We start from the raw sequence: 12427 nt of genomic DNA, 5'->3' as shown, positions 1-12427 counted from the left end.
AGGTGGGGGAACTTGCACAATCGGTGGCTGACTAAATACTTTTTTGCCCCACTGTATGTCCAATGTGTGGCTTCAAACTATGCAGCACTTTTTAACTCTGTGTTTTGAAAAGTGCTTTACAAATAAAGTTATTGTTAACAATTTATTATTCTCTTCCCCTTCCTACTTCCACAAAGTAGCAGATACAACTAGTTTATTAGACAAATAAGCTGGTCAGTCACTGAAAACATGTGGTGCAGAGTTGTTATGGTTTTCTATTTTCTAAATGGTTTTTATTTCTGTTTTGAGGTTGTTGTTTTTTTTAATTTGGTGTAATTTCATTTAGTTTCCAAAGTGAATTTTCTCATTTCAGTGTTCGAGAATGTTTAGTTTGTTTTTAATTATTGTTTTTGTCTTTTTTCATTATAAGTTCATGGAGGGCATGTGCCAGAGGCATGATTTAGGAACATTAATACAGGTATTACAATAAAACACACTATGAGTCAACTGTCTAGAGAACAGTTGACTCATAGTGCATCATAGTATTGTAGACATCTATGTCTGTCAGTGACTCATTAGGCAAGTTGTAATTTTTTTTTTAAACCAAACCACTAAGGATACTAAGGATATTTCAACTAATCTATCTATCTATCTATCTATCTATCTATCTATCTATCTATCTATCTATCTATCTATCTATCTATCTATCTATCTATCTATCTATCTATCTATCTATCATTTTATACTTCAATAGCTTGTAATTTGAAAATAGAGGCTGGGGTACTTACATATTCATAAACTTCACATTTCATATCATTACAGTACACAGAGGTTTCACATCACTTAAAGAAACTTTTTCTTTTACTGCAGTTCACTTATTACAAAAAGAAACAAAAGTGCACTCAATACTTGTCAAACTTAAGATTTTAAGATTGCACACGAGATTTTCATGGACTTCATTACAACAAAATGGCTCCATCTAGTGTTCACTCTCAGATTTTCTATAAGGCAGTTGATAGTCAGTAGTCTAAAATTAACTGAAGAGCAGCTTCATTTCATTCAGATTCGAGTTAATATTAATAGAAAATTCTGATTTGCATTTTCAGAAAGAGATAAAAAAAAAGGAAGCGCTGTGAGGCTTGTACAACACGGCGCTCATCAGTAGGTCTAAACAATTAAAAAATAACACAAAAAAAATTGCTAATGCACTCTGTTAGAGTTAAAATCTTTAATAAAAATCAGGGTCTAACAAGGCAGTTGTTTGTTTTAAGTGGTGATGAGCTAAAAAACCTTGGAAAGCAATCCTAAACAGGATTCATGCATTCTGAGTGATCAAGGTTTGCACGCCAGCCAGTAGAAATAATGCATAATCATCATGACTTCTGTCTTAGGAGAGGACACCTTCATTGCAGACATCAACCTGGGATAAAAGACAGAGAGACAGAATGGTTCATTATGATTTAGAGGAACTATTGGATGACAGATTATGTGAAGTTGTAAATTAACAGCAACCTCCAGAGGCTCTATCCTTCATTAAATTAGGCAAACATGCAGGTGAAACTCTTTAAAGAGACAGAACAAAGTGAAACTGTTTAAATCTTCCCAAACTTTAACAGTAATTAAATACAATGTCATACTTATATCCATGTAAAAGTTATGGCTCAGCAATTCTCCTCCATATATTGTGCTTGCTGAGCTATTCTCTCATGTCACTGGCGGGGGAATTAATGGGGGCTATATTATCAAAGCAGTAAAAGCCTTCAACAGTTAAGCTTAGTCAAGCAATGTTTGGCTTTTCTGATTAATGCCCCAGACTGTGCCAGTTTGATAATCAGAAATAAATTAAGCTGGGAAGATTACAGGAATCAACGGTCAGCGCCAGGTGAAGGGAGGTGAGGGTTCAAGGCCAGGAGTTAACGACTAGACTGGTGAAGTTCAATGTCTCACTTGTTCCTGATATGGTCAGAGAGATGTTTGGCCTCGGCGGGGTCCTTATTCTTCAGTTTCTGGTAGCTGGAGAAGGTCTCCACCATGCCAATATATTGACTCAATGGCAGGGTTCTTTTCGTCTGCAGGCACTCGTTCCTGGACACATTTGGACTCATAAATAAGTATGTTCTGGTCAATGTAACTGAAGTCGACTTCTGGCAAAGCTTCTGAGAACTCACCACTCTTTGTCTGGGTAAGAGCAGGAGTTGAACATGTCTAGGTAGATCTTCTTAGAGGATTTTCCAATGTAGGGATCTCGGAATGGAAGCAGGGCACCATAAAACTGGTGGGACAAAGAAAGAAAGCAAAGACAAACTTTAAAGCTTTTTGGGGAAAGCATTCATTTATAGTGGCTGAAAACCTACATCAGTACTCTATTTCTGCACATGAGCTTTTAGATTTGAGATGAACCTCTTTGCATATGTCATTGAGAGTGCTGGAGATGTCTCCGTACTCAAGCTCCATGTCCATGGTGTAGCTAAGGAGAGCCAGGCAGCCTCCAGGCTTCAGCACCCTGTCAGCCTCCTTGAGGAACCGCTGGTGATCAAACCAATGAGCTGCTGTCATGGCACTCAAAAGGTCCACCTCTCCAGATGTAAATGGTAGCTCTTCTGCTGGACACTGCCTGATGTTAAGGTGAACAGAGTCAGGACAAGGAAAAAATAGGGCCCATTATAGATGGGAGAGATGAATAAGGGAAAAGCTTTGAATAACAAAGCATATTCTTGCTTTTGTGGATGATCTTATTTGGATTCTCTTCCATTTGTAGAGGAATAATATAATTCAATGCTGGTAATTTAGTTTAGGGCTCAAGTCTCCAAGGGCAGTGCAAACATGTCGCCACTTTTTTCTCTGGAGTTTTCTTTCAAAATTTAAAACCACTCATCCATTTGCAGCCCATCCAAGTCAGAAAGTGGGAGTGGAGCCCATCCCAGGTGTTGCAGGTTCAACACCCCCTGGACAGGTCACTAATCTCTTGCTAGGCAAACACATAGAGTAAGAGCCATTCACGCTTACTTTCCCACCTAAGGTCAATTTAGAATAATCAACTAATCTCACTCCATGTTTGTCTTTGGACCGTGAAGGGGAGAAAAGACCCGTGCCTGGATTCAAACCTAAGACCTTCTCATGATGCTAACCTCAGATCGGATGAAACAACCTGCTGAAGTTAAGAACATCGATATGTGTCAATATCTGTCTGACAGGTGGGTGTGGGACTTATAGAAGACCACTTTGCCTGGTACTGATTGCGGGTCCAAGTGCTTCTGATCAAGGCCACGTCCCATGGATAATATGAGGCCACCGGTGACCCCTGTAACACTAGAATTTGATCTTCTATGATGGTTTTGTTTGAGAATGCTACCCAAAGTGGTAAGCTCTTTGCAAAGAACTTACAACCATGTTTATCTAAAGCTATCTTCATCTACAACAATCAAGGAATGATTGACGTAATGTAGCCTTTACTTAAAGAACTGCCCCAAAAAACGAAATAATTACATAATGAAGATGCTGAAGAAAGCACAGAACCTTTGACACATTGGTTTATCTAAATCACAGCCTTTATTTCACATCCACCACATTTTGTTCCCCTTCACCTGTATGAGACATTTGGAGGGTTCTTATTGGCTTGCGCTGTCTCTATCTGGACGGGGCTGACGTCGGTTCCAACCACTTTGGTGAAGTATGGAGCCAAAAGGGTCGTCCCTTGCCCCGATCCACAGCCTACATCCAGTGCAAGGTTGAATGGTTTTGGTGTCTAAGAGAAATGCTGTGATTTTAGAGTACATTTAACTGCCTGAATGTAATAGAACATTAATAGATAGAGACACAGGATTTGTTCAAATGCTATCAAGCACATAAGCATAAACACATACCCTTTTCTCCATAAAGTTCATAACTGTGCTGACCAGCTCCTGGGGTGCCACTCTGTACTGCAGGTAAGCCGCTGCATGATCTTTCCCCTCAAAGAGCCGCACAGCCATGTTGCTCCAGCAGTGTGCCTGCAGACTGTATGCAATATGTGACTGAATACTATGACTCGGTACTTTGAGCTCGTCTTTATTTAACCACCGAGTTGAAGATTAACTGCCAGAGCTGTGCACTGTGCACCATGTGCTACGGCTCGCAATTAAACTATGCATGGGATCAATTCTTTTAAAATGTAGCATCGCAGTTAATGATCAACTAGGTGGCACATGACGATGGGAATGACATGCATTACACAGGCAACAATGAGCTTAACTTTACACGCATATTACAAAAAATATTCAGGACTTTATATTCAAACATAGCATTTGTCTTATAGTTTTGGTCAAGAATGGAAAAGCATTTTTATTATTATTACTTCTCCTACAGATTCAGTGCTGTGCATTCATACGTCTGCACCTTTAGGCAACAATCAGCAGATGGCAGTAAATGCTCACATAGATATGATGCTGTGTGCTGAAGAAGCAGACAGCTGCTGAAAATAATTTAAAAACAAATTTTTCATCAGTTGAACTTGAAAGAAGTCATCTCCTTGTTTATTCTTACACAGAGTTGTACATTGATATTATGACTATCTGGAGAAAATTAAAGTTTGATAAAAACTCTTATTATATATTTTATACTCAAAAATGTATCTGCTCCTGCAGATCGACTCCATATAATCTGTTCAACCTCACACTTTGGTTCCAAGAACATCCTGAAGTAATTTAAGTTGGAGGCTCTTCAAACAGCCTCAGCCTTGTATTTTCTTACCAATCAACAAACATTGATCCTTCCTGCTTCCCTGTTCAATATCTATTGTCAGATATGGTTTGCAATAAGGGTTGTGTTAAAAAAAAAAGAGAGAGAGATGGCAGGGGTTGGAGTAAAGAGGAGACGGAGGAGGAGGTTCCGGTAAGGTGTCCAACTCTTACCCTCACCATGAGGCTGCGTGCAGCCCTGCAAATCAATCAACTCTGATCAAACCTGTCAGCTATATTCAATTTAAACTGGTCACTGCTCTCTCTCTCTCTCTCTCTCTCTCTCTCTGTGTGTGTGTGTGTGTGTGTGTGTGTGTGTGTGTGTGTGTGTGTGTGTGTGTGTGTGTGTGTGTGTGTGTGTGTGTGTGTGATGGCAACACAAAGTTGCCATCCATGTACGTGTTTCTGCTCAAACCAGTGTTGCACCAAGTCTTTATCACCATGTCTTATTACAGTGTCCCCACAAAAACACACACACGCACACACAGGAGTCATTAAAACACAAAGCCAGTGGAGTCAGACAAACAGCCTCACATATTGCTTTAATATCTGCAGGCAGTCCCGACACAGTAAAAAAGAGCTATGGGAGCGCTTCCATCGACTGTGACAAGCAGTGTTGCTAATGCTGCATGGGGAATTTCAACTGAAAAGCAATCACACAGGTAATCCACAGCAGGAGGAGAATTTATTACAGATACTTTATTTAAACGTGGCTTCCCCCCCCATGAAAGCAGGTGAAATGAAAAAGAAAAATTATATTTTTTGCACATTATATAGTGTAGAATTCCTAAATTTGTATCTGTTTTAAAAGGCAGGAATTATGGGCAAGGCGATAAGGGCTGATGAGTATGTACAGTATAAATCATAAAAATGCATTCAAACCAAAAAATAGATGTATGTGCAGTTGTAAATACCCACACACTCATTTCCTCTTTCTTCAGACAGCGTGAGTACAGAAACACGCAGGGTAGGGGAATGGATAGATGGGGATTGAGTATAAAATCCCACTTCCCTGTGGAAATCTCAGCAGGTAGAAGCAGATTGCAGCTGTTGGATGGAATCCATGAATTTAGAAAACAGTCTGAAAGCCGTGATATTTTTGAGGGCGGGAAATTTTTGTCATGGCTTTTGAAGTATTTTCACAGACCCATGATTCCTTCAGCACACTATTATAAAGGAAGCATCATGGAAACCCCCAAATGAAAACAGTCTCTGAGAGTGTAGTATTGAAGCCATTTGGAGATTAAATTTAGCCTGGCTATTAGCACAAGTGTTAATAAGAGGGGATTTCCATTCAACTAAACTAAGAAAGGGTTCACCAGAAAAAATAGCCCTTATTTCAAATTGAGTTGCTACTAAATACTAACTAATATCTACCAAATGTATTGCATATTTATTGCAGAACTTTATTGCGCATATACCTAATTTTAGCCTGTTAGCTTGCTTCCCATTTAGCTTAAGTTGTTTAAATTTAAGATGGTTTATGGCCCATAAAATTGGCATCTGTTAACTCATAACCCAAGTTACATTTCACAAAAGAAGAAAGTTGATTGTAAGGTTTGTGACCTCTTTTTGAACCAAAATACTGAACCGGTTGTGTTAGCATAATCAGTTAGGTTAGCCTAATTGTGTATTTTCTAATCATTCTGAAACCTGTGTCTGCATTAAAAAAGAAATACTATTTAAGCTTATATATTCTTTTATGGCAGTTTTAACCTAAATAATCATAAAATCCCATATAGCTAGCTATTGTTTAACACTAAAATTGGCATGAGAGTAACTATTAATCGTCTAAAAACCCTTAAAAATCCTCAATCTGATATTTCATGACTTTTGCTAAAATGGTTTTGTTCATCATATAGTGCAGCGGTTCCCAAACTTTTTTTGCTGGGCCGCCCTTGTTTTACAAAAAAAATGTTCGCGCCCCCCAGCGTGCACACGCACGAACACATCCTCCAACCACACACACCCATATTTTGCTCCATTGCGGTTTATTTCACACCTCAAACATTTAGTAAAAAATTAAGCAAATACAAGTCATCTGCAATAAATTACAGGTAGTAATAAAATAAACTACTAACTCTTTTACGATACGTCCACACCTACACGGGTATTTTTGAACACGCAGCTGTTTCGTCCACGCGTAAACGGCGTTTCGAATCACCGAAAACGGAGATTTTTTAAAACTCCTTTTTTGCGTTTACGTGTGGACGAGGAATACAGAGTTCGTCATGCAAAGTCAAAGGTATGTGCCTTTTTTCACGTCACGCTGTGCGCCACGTTATTGTTTACATGAGATGAATTGCAGATAGAGACAAAATACTGTTAATCTTACCATCTGCAGGTTTTACACGCTTACATATACACACGCAGTTACTGTCCCTCCATTTAGAAAGGCAGAGGCGTCACGGTGTGATTATTTTACGTGTGGTTTTTTTTTCCCCCTGTGTAATAATATTCAACATTGGTATCAATACATTTTTCAAAAAATGTCTCTCTGTGCAAAATAGGTAAACATAAACAGCTGTGGGATACTGTTTGTCCGTGATTTAGACAGGGGGAACAAATCGTGGCAGGATCAGCCTGATGTTATTTGTATCCCACTGTAACTTTACTGTATAAAGTATAGTATAGTATGTATATCTCCAAAATGTCAGGAGTAGTTAGTCATTACAAGAAGTGTTTGTGAACTAAAAATCACGAATGTGGGATACTGTTTGCCCGTGATTTAAACAGCCCAGCGCTGCTCCCGACGAAGGGAAAACCAATTCTGCAGGCCTACCTCGGCACTTGTGCAGGTGAAGCCAAAGGGAAGATTTGCTTCACCATATTTTCTAGTCTTTGGCTTAGAATGAAGTTGGCTTGGAAACATATTCAGCGATGCTTCATCTCCTGCTTTGTGTTTCTGTAGGCGCCCGTGCTAGCAGTGTCCAAGCGTTTTGTTTTTTTCCCCCTTTTTCATCCCGCGCCCCCCCTGGCATGGCTCTGCGCCCCTAGGTGGCGGGCCCCACACTTTGGGAAGGTCTGATATAGTGTATGTTGTTAAATGTGGAATAAACAAAATTGCATCACAACACAACTTATTATTAGCTAATACTAGAACTCCCAATAGAATCATTTTGACCCTATAGAAAGCAATGTTTGGAACCCCCTACACACATTTTGACATGAAAACCACTGTAACTATACTATTAGACTATAGACCACTATTTTATTATTATGATCTGTAATGAAATAATCTGAATCATTTGTGAATTGTAAAACCAGTAAAAACACCAGAAATTTAAACTGAAATTTAAATTCATATCTTGTTAACTCTTATCATGTAAAAACTTGAATGAAAATTAACAATTTAGCTTGAATTGTATAGATATTAGCCTGTTTCACATTTAGCTCGATTAGCGTGAATATTGTTCAAAACTAAAATATCCTGTGAAATAAACCTTATTGATATCAATTTAGGTTAAATTTTACAAATTCACACCTTAAACTGAAGCTTTGTGTCCAAAATGACTCATTTGGTTGTCACAGTGAGTTAGGTTAGCTTATAATTCTAAATCATTCTGAAAAATATTAGCTCACATGGAAAGAGCATGTTTTTACAGTGGAATAATATGTAAGTTTACATAATGCCTACAGTTTGTATCTATCTAATTTTAAAATGTGTTTGGCATAAGACTAATTTGGAGGTACACTAGCTTTTGAGGTTGAATTTACACACAAACTTTCTCAGATTTAATGAATGTTTGGGGCAGCTCTGTAGGCTACTGGTTTTTCCCAATTAAAGGCATGAAATCAACTGAAGAGAATAAAACGGAAGCCAAGTCTTTCCTTGTCTTTTTACTGGGCCACCAGGCATTGTGCCAAACAGCGCTTGCAATCTCTGGTAGGATATGAGGATCTTAAATCTTCACCCATTAAAACTTCACTGAGACACTCTGTTTTCTTAACAGCCACTTGTAAAGAAAACAAATATCGCAAGTATTGAGGAGATCTGGTTGACTCAGAGGCTCCATTTTTATAGCTGAGACGCTGGCTCCGAGATGCACTCGTACAGCTAATCCCACTCTCAGAGGAGAGCGGTAGGTATTGGCTTTGATGATAGAAATGGATTAAACAGATTACATTAAAGGCCAGTCTAATTGAACCAATCTATCCTGATTCTGCCGCTGTAAGATAAATGATGCGCAGGCCAGATAGTAGATATAGGTCGTGTGAGTGTGTGCTTGGCTCCAGGCTTCTCAATGGACGTTCATAGGCTCGCTTGAAAAACACAGCAAAAGCACTTTAGTCTTGTTGAAAGAGGTTGAAAGAGGGACCACAGTGAAGATTAGCTTGTGAGATACACAAAGAAAACGTCTACAGGACGTGTCTGTGATTCTGCCATTTACTGTCAGATTATCTTCATTTATTCCAAGATAAAATGAACCCTTACATATATAAAAACCTTAAATATATAAGAGCAAACTTGCAGGCTGATTTAAGTTTCCGAGAACATACAGATGTGTGACCATCAAATAAAATAATAAAAGAAAAAAAAGACAAACTTATTAATTAAATCATGTGCAGTGTTAAGAATCTTTTTGATTCAAGTGGATTAAAAACAAAACAGTTATGCGTTATGTAAATTTATAGATAATGGGAAAAGAAACATACATAGTCGCCATTATATTACATCACAAAGTGCTGCTAATGCGCAAAATGAATTTCATTAGTCTGAGCTTCACTGCAGAGTTTTAGTGTTCTGTGATGGTCTAAATACTCTTTCAAAGGATTAACATTCAAAGGCACAGAATTAAAATAATGAAAGGAAGCACAGAAAACTAGTAACCGTATGGCTAAAAGAGATAAAATATGTATTTGCTGAACAGTATTCTCCCTCACATCAATAAGTGATATTTCAAGCCAATCAAATTCTGATGGCCGACGTAAGTCTGCACCACCACATTCTGTTTCTTAGTCTCTTGCCTTTCTTTAACTTTTGGATGATTACCTCTGTGTAGGGTTTTTTATTGACAGTGTCCAGCTGAAGTGAGCGTGACAGGGTGACCTTTCCCTCCAACCTCGTTATCAACGTGAACTCGTTAAGCAGGACTGTTTAATTAGCAGTAGAATGGCAATCAGGGAGAAGGCAGAGATCACTGTGGTCACTGACACGGATCAATGATCTTCAGGGAGCCTTTGCGCTCAGCAGCAGGGGACTTTTATACATGCCTATGCAGGCTGGATGTTTATGCATACTTACATGCATGTATTAAATGTTTAATGCACTATTATTCTTAATCTATTATTTGTAATGTTCTCGTTGAATCTAAAAATATCAGAAACTCAAAGTTGCGGAAATAACTGTTATCTTTCCAACACGACACCCCAAGACTGAGATATGTACAGCCAGTTTCTGAAGATGTCTCGTATTAAAGGCTCCATCTGTACTCCAACAGATGCAAAATGGGGATAAACGTAAAAAGCTAATTTGATTTACATCAAAATTATTACATTTCATAACCTTTTTAATGGCTAAGCTCGCTGCAGTGTTTTGGAATGTGGCTGCAGGGATTTCCTACCGCAGATGTTGGATGAGGCCGATCAGGTCCAGGCTCATATTTGATGTTCCAGTTCTTTCCACAGATGCTAGATTTCGGTTATAGTTTGTGCTCTGTGGGCAGGCTAATCAAACTGGAAAAGACACATCTTTATGAAGCTAACTTTGTTTTCATGTTGGCAAGGGACCCCACTAGCCCCAAACTCATAAGCCTGGCCATGTCCACATACTTTTGGTCTTGCAGTGTAGGCTTTATCGGCGGTTTTACAAATGCCACGCCACCTGTGACTGCCAAATAATATCCTCCCCACCACAATGGTTGGAAATACCAGTGTGAGACTAATATCCCACTTTTATTGAAAGCCGAGTTCAGTGGAAAACTGATAAAACAGCCCTGGTTGACATGCAGACATGCATGCACACACTCTCAAAAGAGTGTGCAAACACGTGCGTGTTTAAACCCGCACACAGATACACAAACATTCAGGCAAAGAAATGCGAGCAGGGAGCCAAGAGCCACCGCACCTGGTGAGATCCAAGTAAAAGTGAGAAGCATAAAAAAGAGCTGAACGCTCAGGTCTGCTGATCTATTTTTACCGCAGAGCAGAGGGCAGAGGGAGAGAAACAGAGAGAGAGAGAGCTTCCTGCATAATGCATGGCTCTGTAGAGCAGCAGTGGCTTTTACACTGCACTCTCTCATTGGGCTTCCAGGTGTCTGTGCTGTCTGTCAAACAAGCAGCTTATAGAAGGGCCAGGTGCTCTCATATGACTCTGTATTTGAGCTGTCTCAGAGCACAAGGCCACCAGCCTATCCAGCTGCTCGGTCTCTCTCTCCGAACACAAGAGCTCACCGGTAGTCTCATTCGAACCTCTCTCTGAAGTGGAAGAGCGTTTAGAAGCTGGAAGGGAAAAACAAGTACAGACTCATGCATATTATACAGCTGGAATGCAATACCATTCTGGGAGAGAAAAAAAAAGAGCTATTGTTGCATATATCTTGCAAAGATTGACAGTGTTTATTTTGGTGGCAACTCATGAATTGAGCTCATCTCAGAAGCAATCGTTTTAGCCTAAAATAGTGGGCAGGGAAACCCAATAGCAAGGAATACGCCGCTGAGCTTCTGAATCATTCGAGAGAATCAGCTTTTAATCAGCCACGGTTTGTTTAAATGTTTTTCTAGAGTCATCGAGTCACCCCATACACAGCTGATTTAATGAGCCTAGACATCAGCTCTATATCTAAATGAAAAGCCAAATAAGTGAAAGGGCGAAGAGCTGAACAGTCCCCCCAGTGATCAATCAAATGCAGATGCAACCGAGCACCAACTCGCTCTGGGGGTGTAGATGTGAATGTGAATGTTAGGCCTCAGTCACACAGGCCTAGAGATTGGTCGATCGGAAAAATGTGTCTTTCCTAACTGGCTGGTGAGTGGTTGGTGGCTGTTGCTCTGTGAAATTGGTCACAATAGTAGATTCTTCAGTTTCTCTGCTGTTTGATTGCTAGTTTGACAGTTTATGAGTGTTTGCAGACAAACAGGCATCTTCTGCAGAAACCTGCTAGCAACCAAAGCAATGTGAAGGAGGTTTTCAGTGCAGCATCATGTATCTCTTTGCAACCAATTTGATGCTAGAGACTGCCAGCAACAACCAACCAACTAGTCACTAAATACATGCTCTTTCCTTGTGACTAATGCTTACCGGCAGGTTGCTGACTGGTTTCTAGACCTCCACGAATGGAGCTTTGACAACTGTTTTGACAGCCACTGTCAGCAGACTCTCAACCAATCTGGGAATATATATATTTTTCTCCCCTATTGACCAGTGGTTGCCAGATAGTTGCCAACAGGTCCTTAGGTCTACATGGCTGAGGCCTTATGTCCTTGATTAGGCTCCAGTATACAGCTAGTAAATTAACTTATTGTACTCGTACTAATAATGTTCATTGTTATAGGAAAATGACAACTCTATACTTTTTACTTTTTTCTGCTCTACAAACCTCTCTGAGCCAAGTTCTAACTGAGGCTTCTTCCTGCTGAAAGGGAGTTCTTCCTCGTCACTGTCCCCAAGTGCTTGCTGACATTGGATAAACAAAATTTTTACTGAATCAAAAGTAGTTTATTGGTTCACATTGTTGGTTTATTGGTTCATATTTGTGTATGATTGGGAGAACATATTTGCCTGTGCAACTTGT

At 39.5% G+C, this 12427-nt stretch overlaps 1 protein-coding gene across 1 annotated transcript; it reads right to left on the bottom strand.

The window, feature by feature from the left end:
• Window positions 1-811: 811 nt before the first annotated feature.
• Window positions 812-4004, bottom strand: LOC147301862 (putative methyltransferase DDB_G0268948). The gene is made up of 6 exons (XM_086283929.1): window positions 3843-4004; window positions 3564-3724; window positions 2380-2593; window positions 2148-2251; window positions 1927-2064; window positions 812-1399 (listed from the first exon to the last, which is right to left on the bottom strand). Exons 1-6 carry the CDS (start codon window positions 3948-3950, stop codon window positions 1312-1314), a joined length of 813 nt encoding a protein of 270 aa, XP_086140055.1. The 5' UTR covers window positions 3951-4004; the 3' UTR covers window positions 812-1311.
• Between the last annotated feature and the right edge of the window lie 8423 nt (window positions 4005-12427).

Source organism: Aulonocara sp. 'chitande type north' Nkhata Bay, linkage group LG23, assembly GCF_057382095.1.
Source record: "Aulonocara sp. 'chitande type north' Nkhata Bay isolate Kocher_YH1m ecotype deep benthic linkage group LG23, A_spYH_male_GT1.1, whole genome shotgun sequence".
Classification (NCBI taxonomy): Eukaryota; Metazoa; Chordata; class Actinopteri; order Cichliformes; family Cichlidae; genus Aulonocara; species Aulonocara sp. 'chitande type north' Nkhata Bay.
Note: the sequence above shows the minus strand (reverse complement) of the source record. Positions and strands in the feature narration are given on the sequence as shown.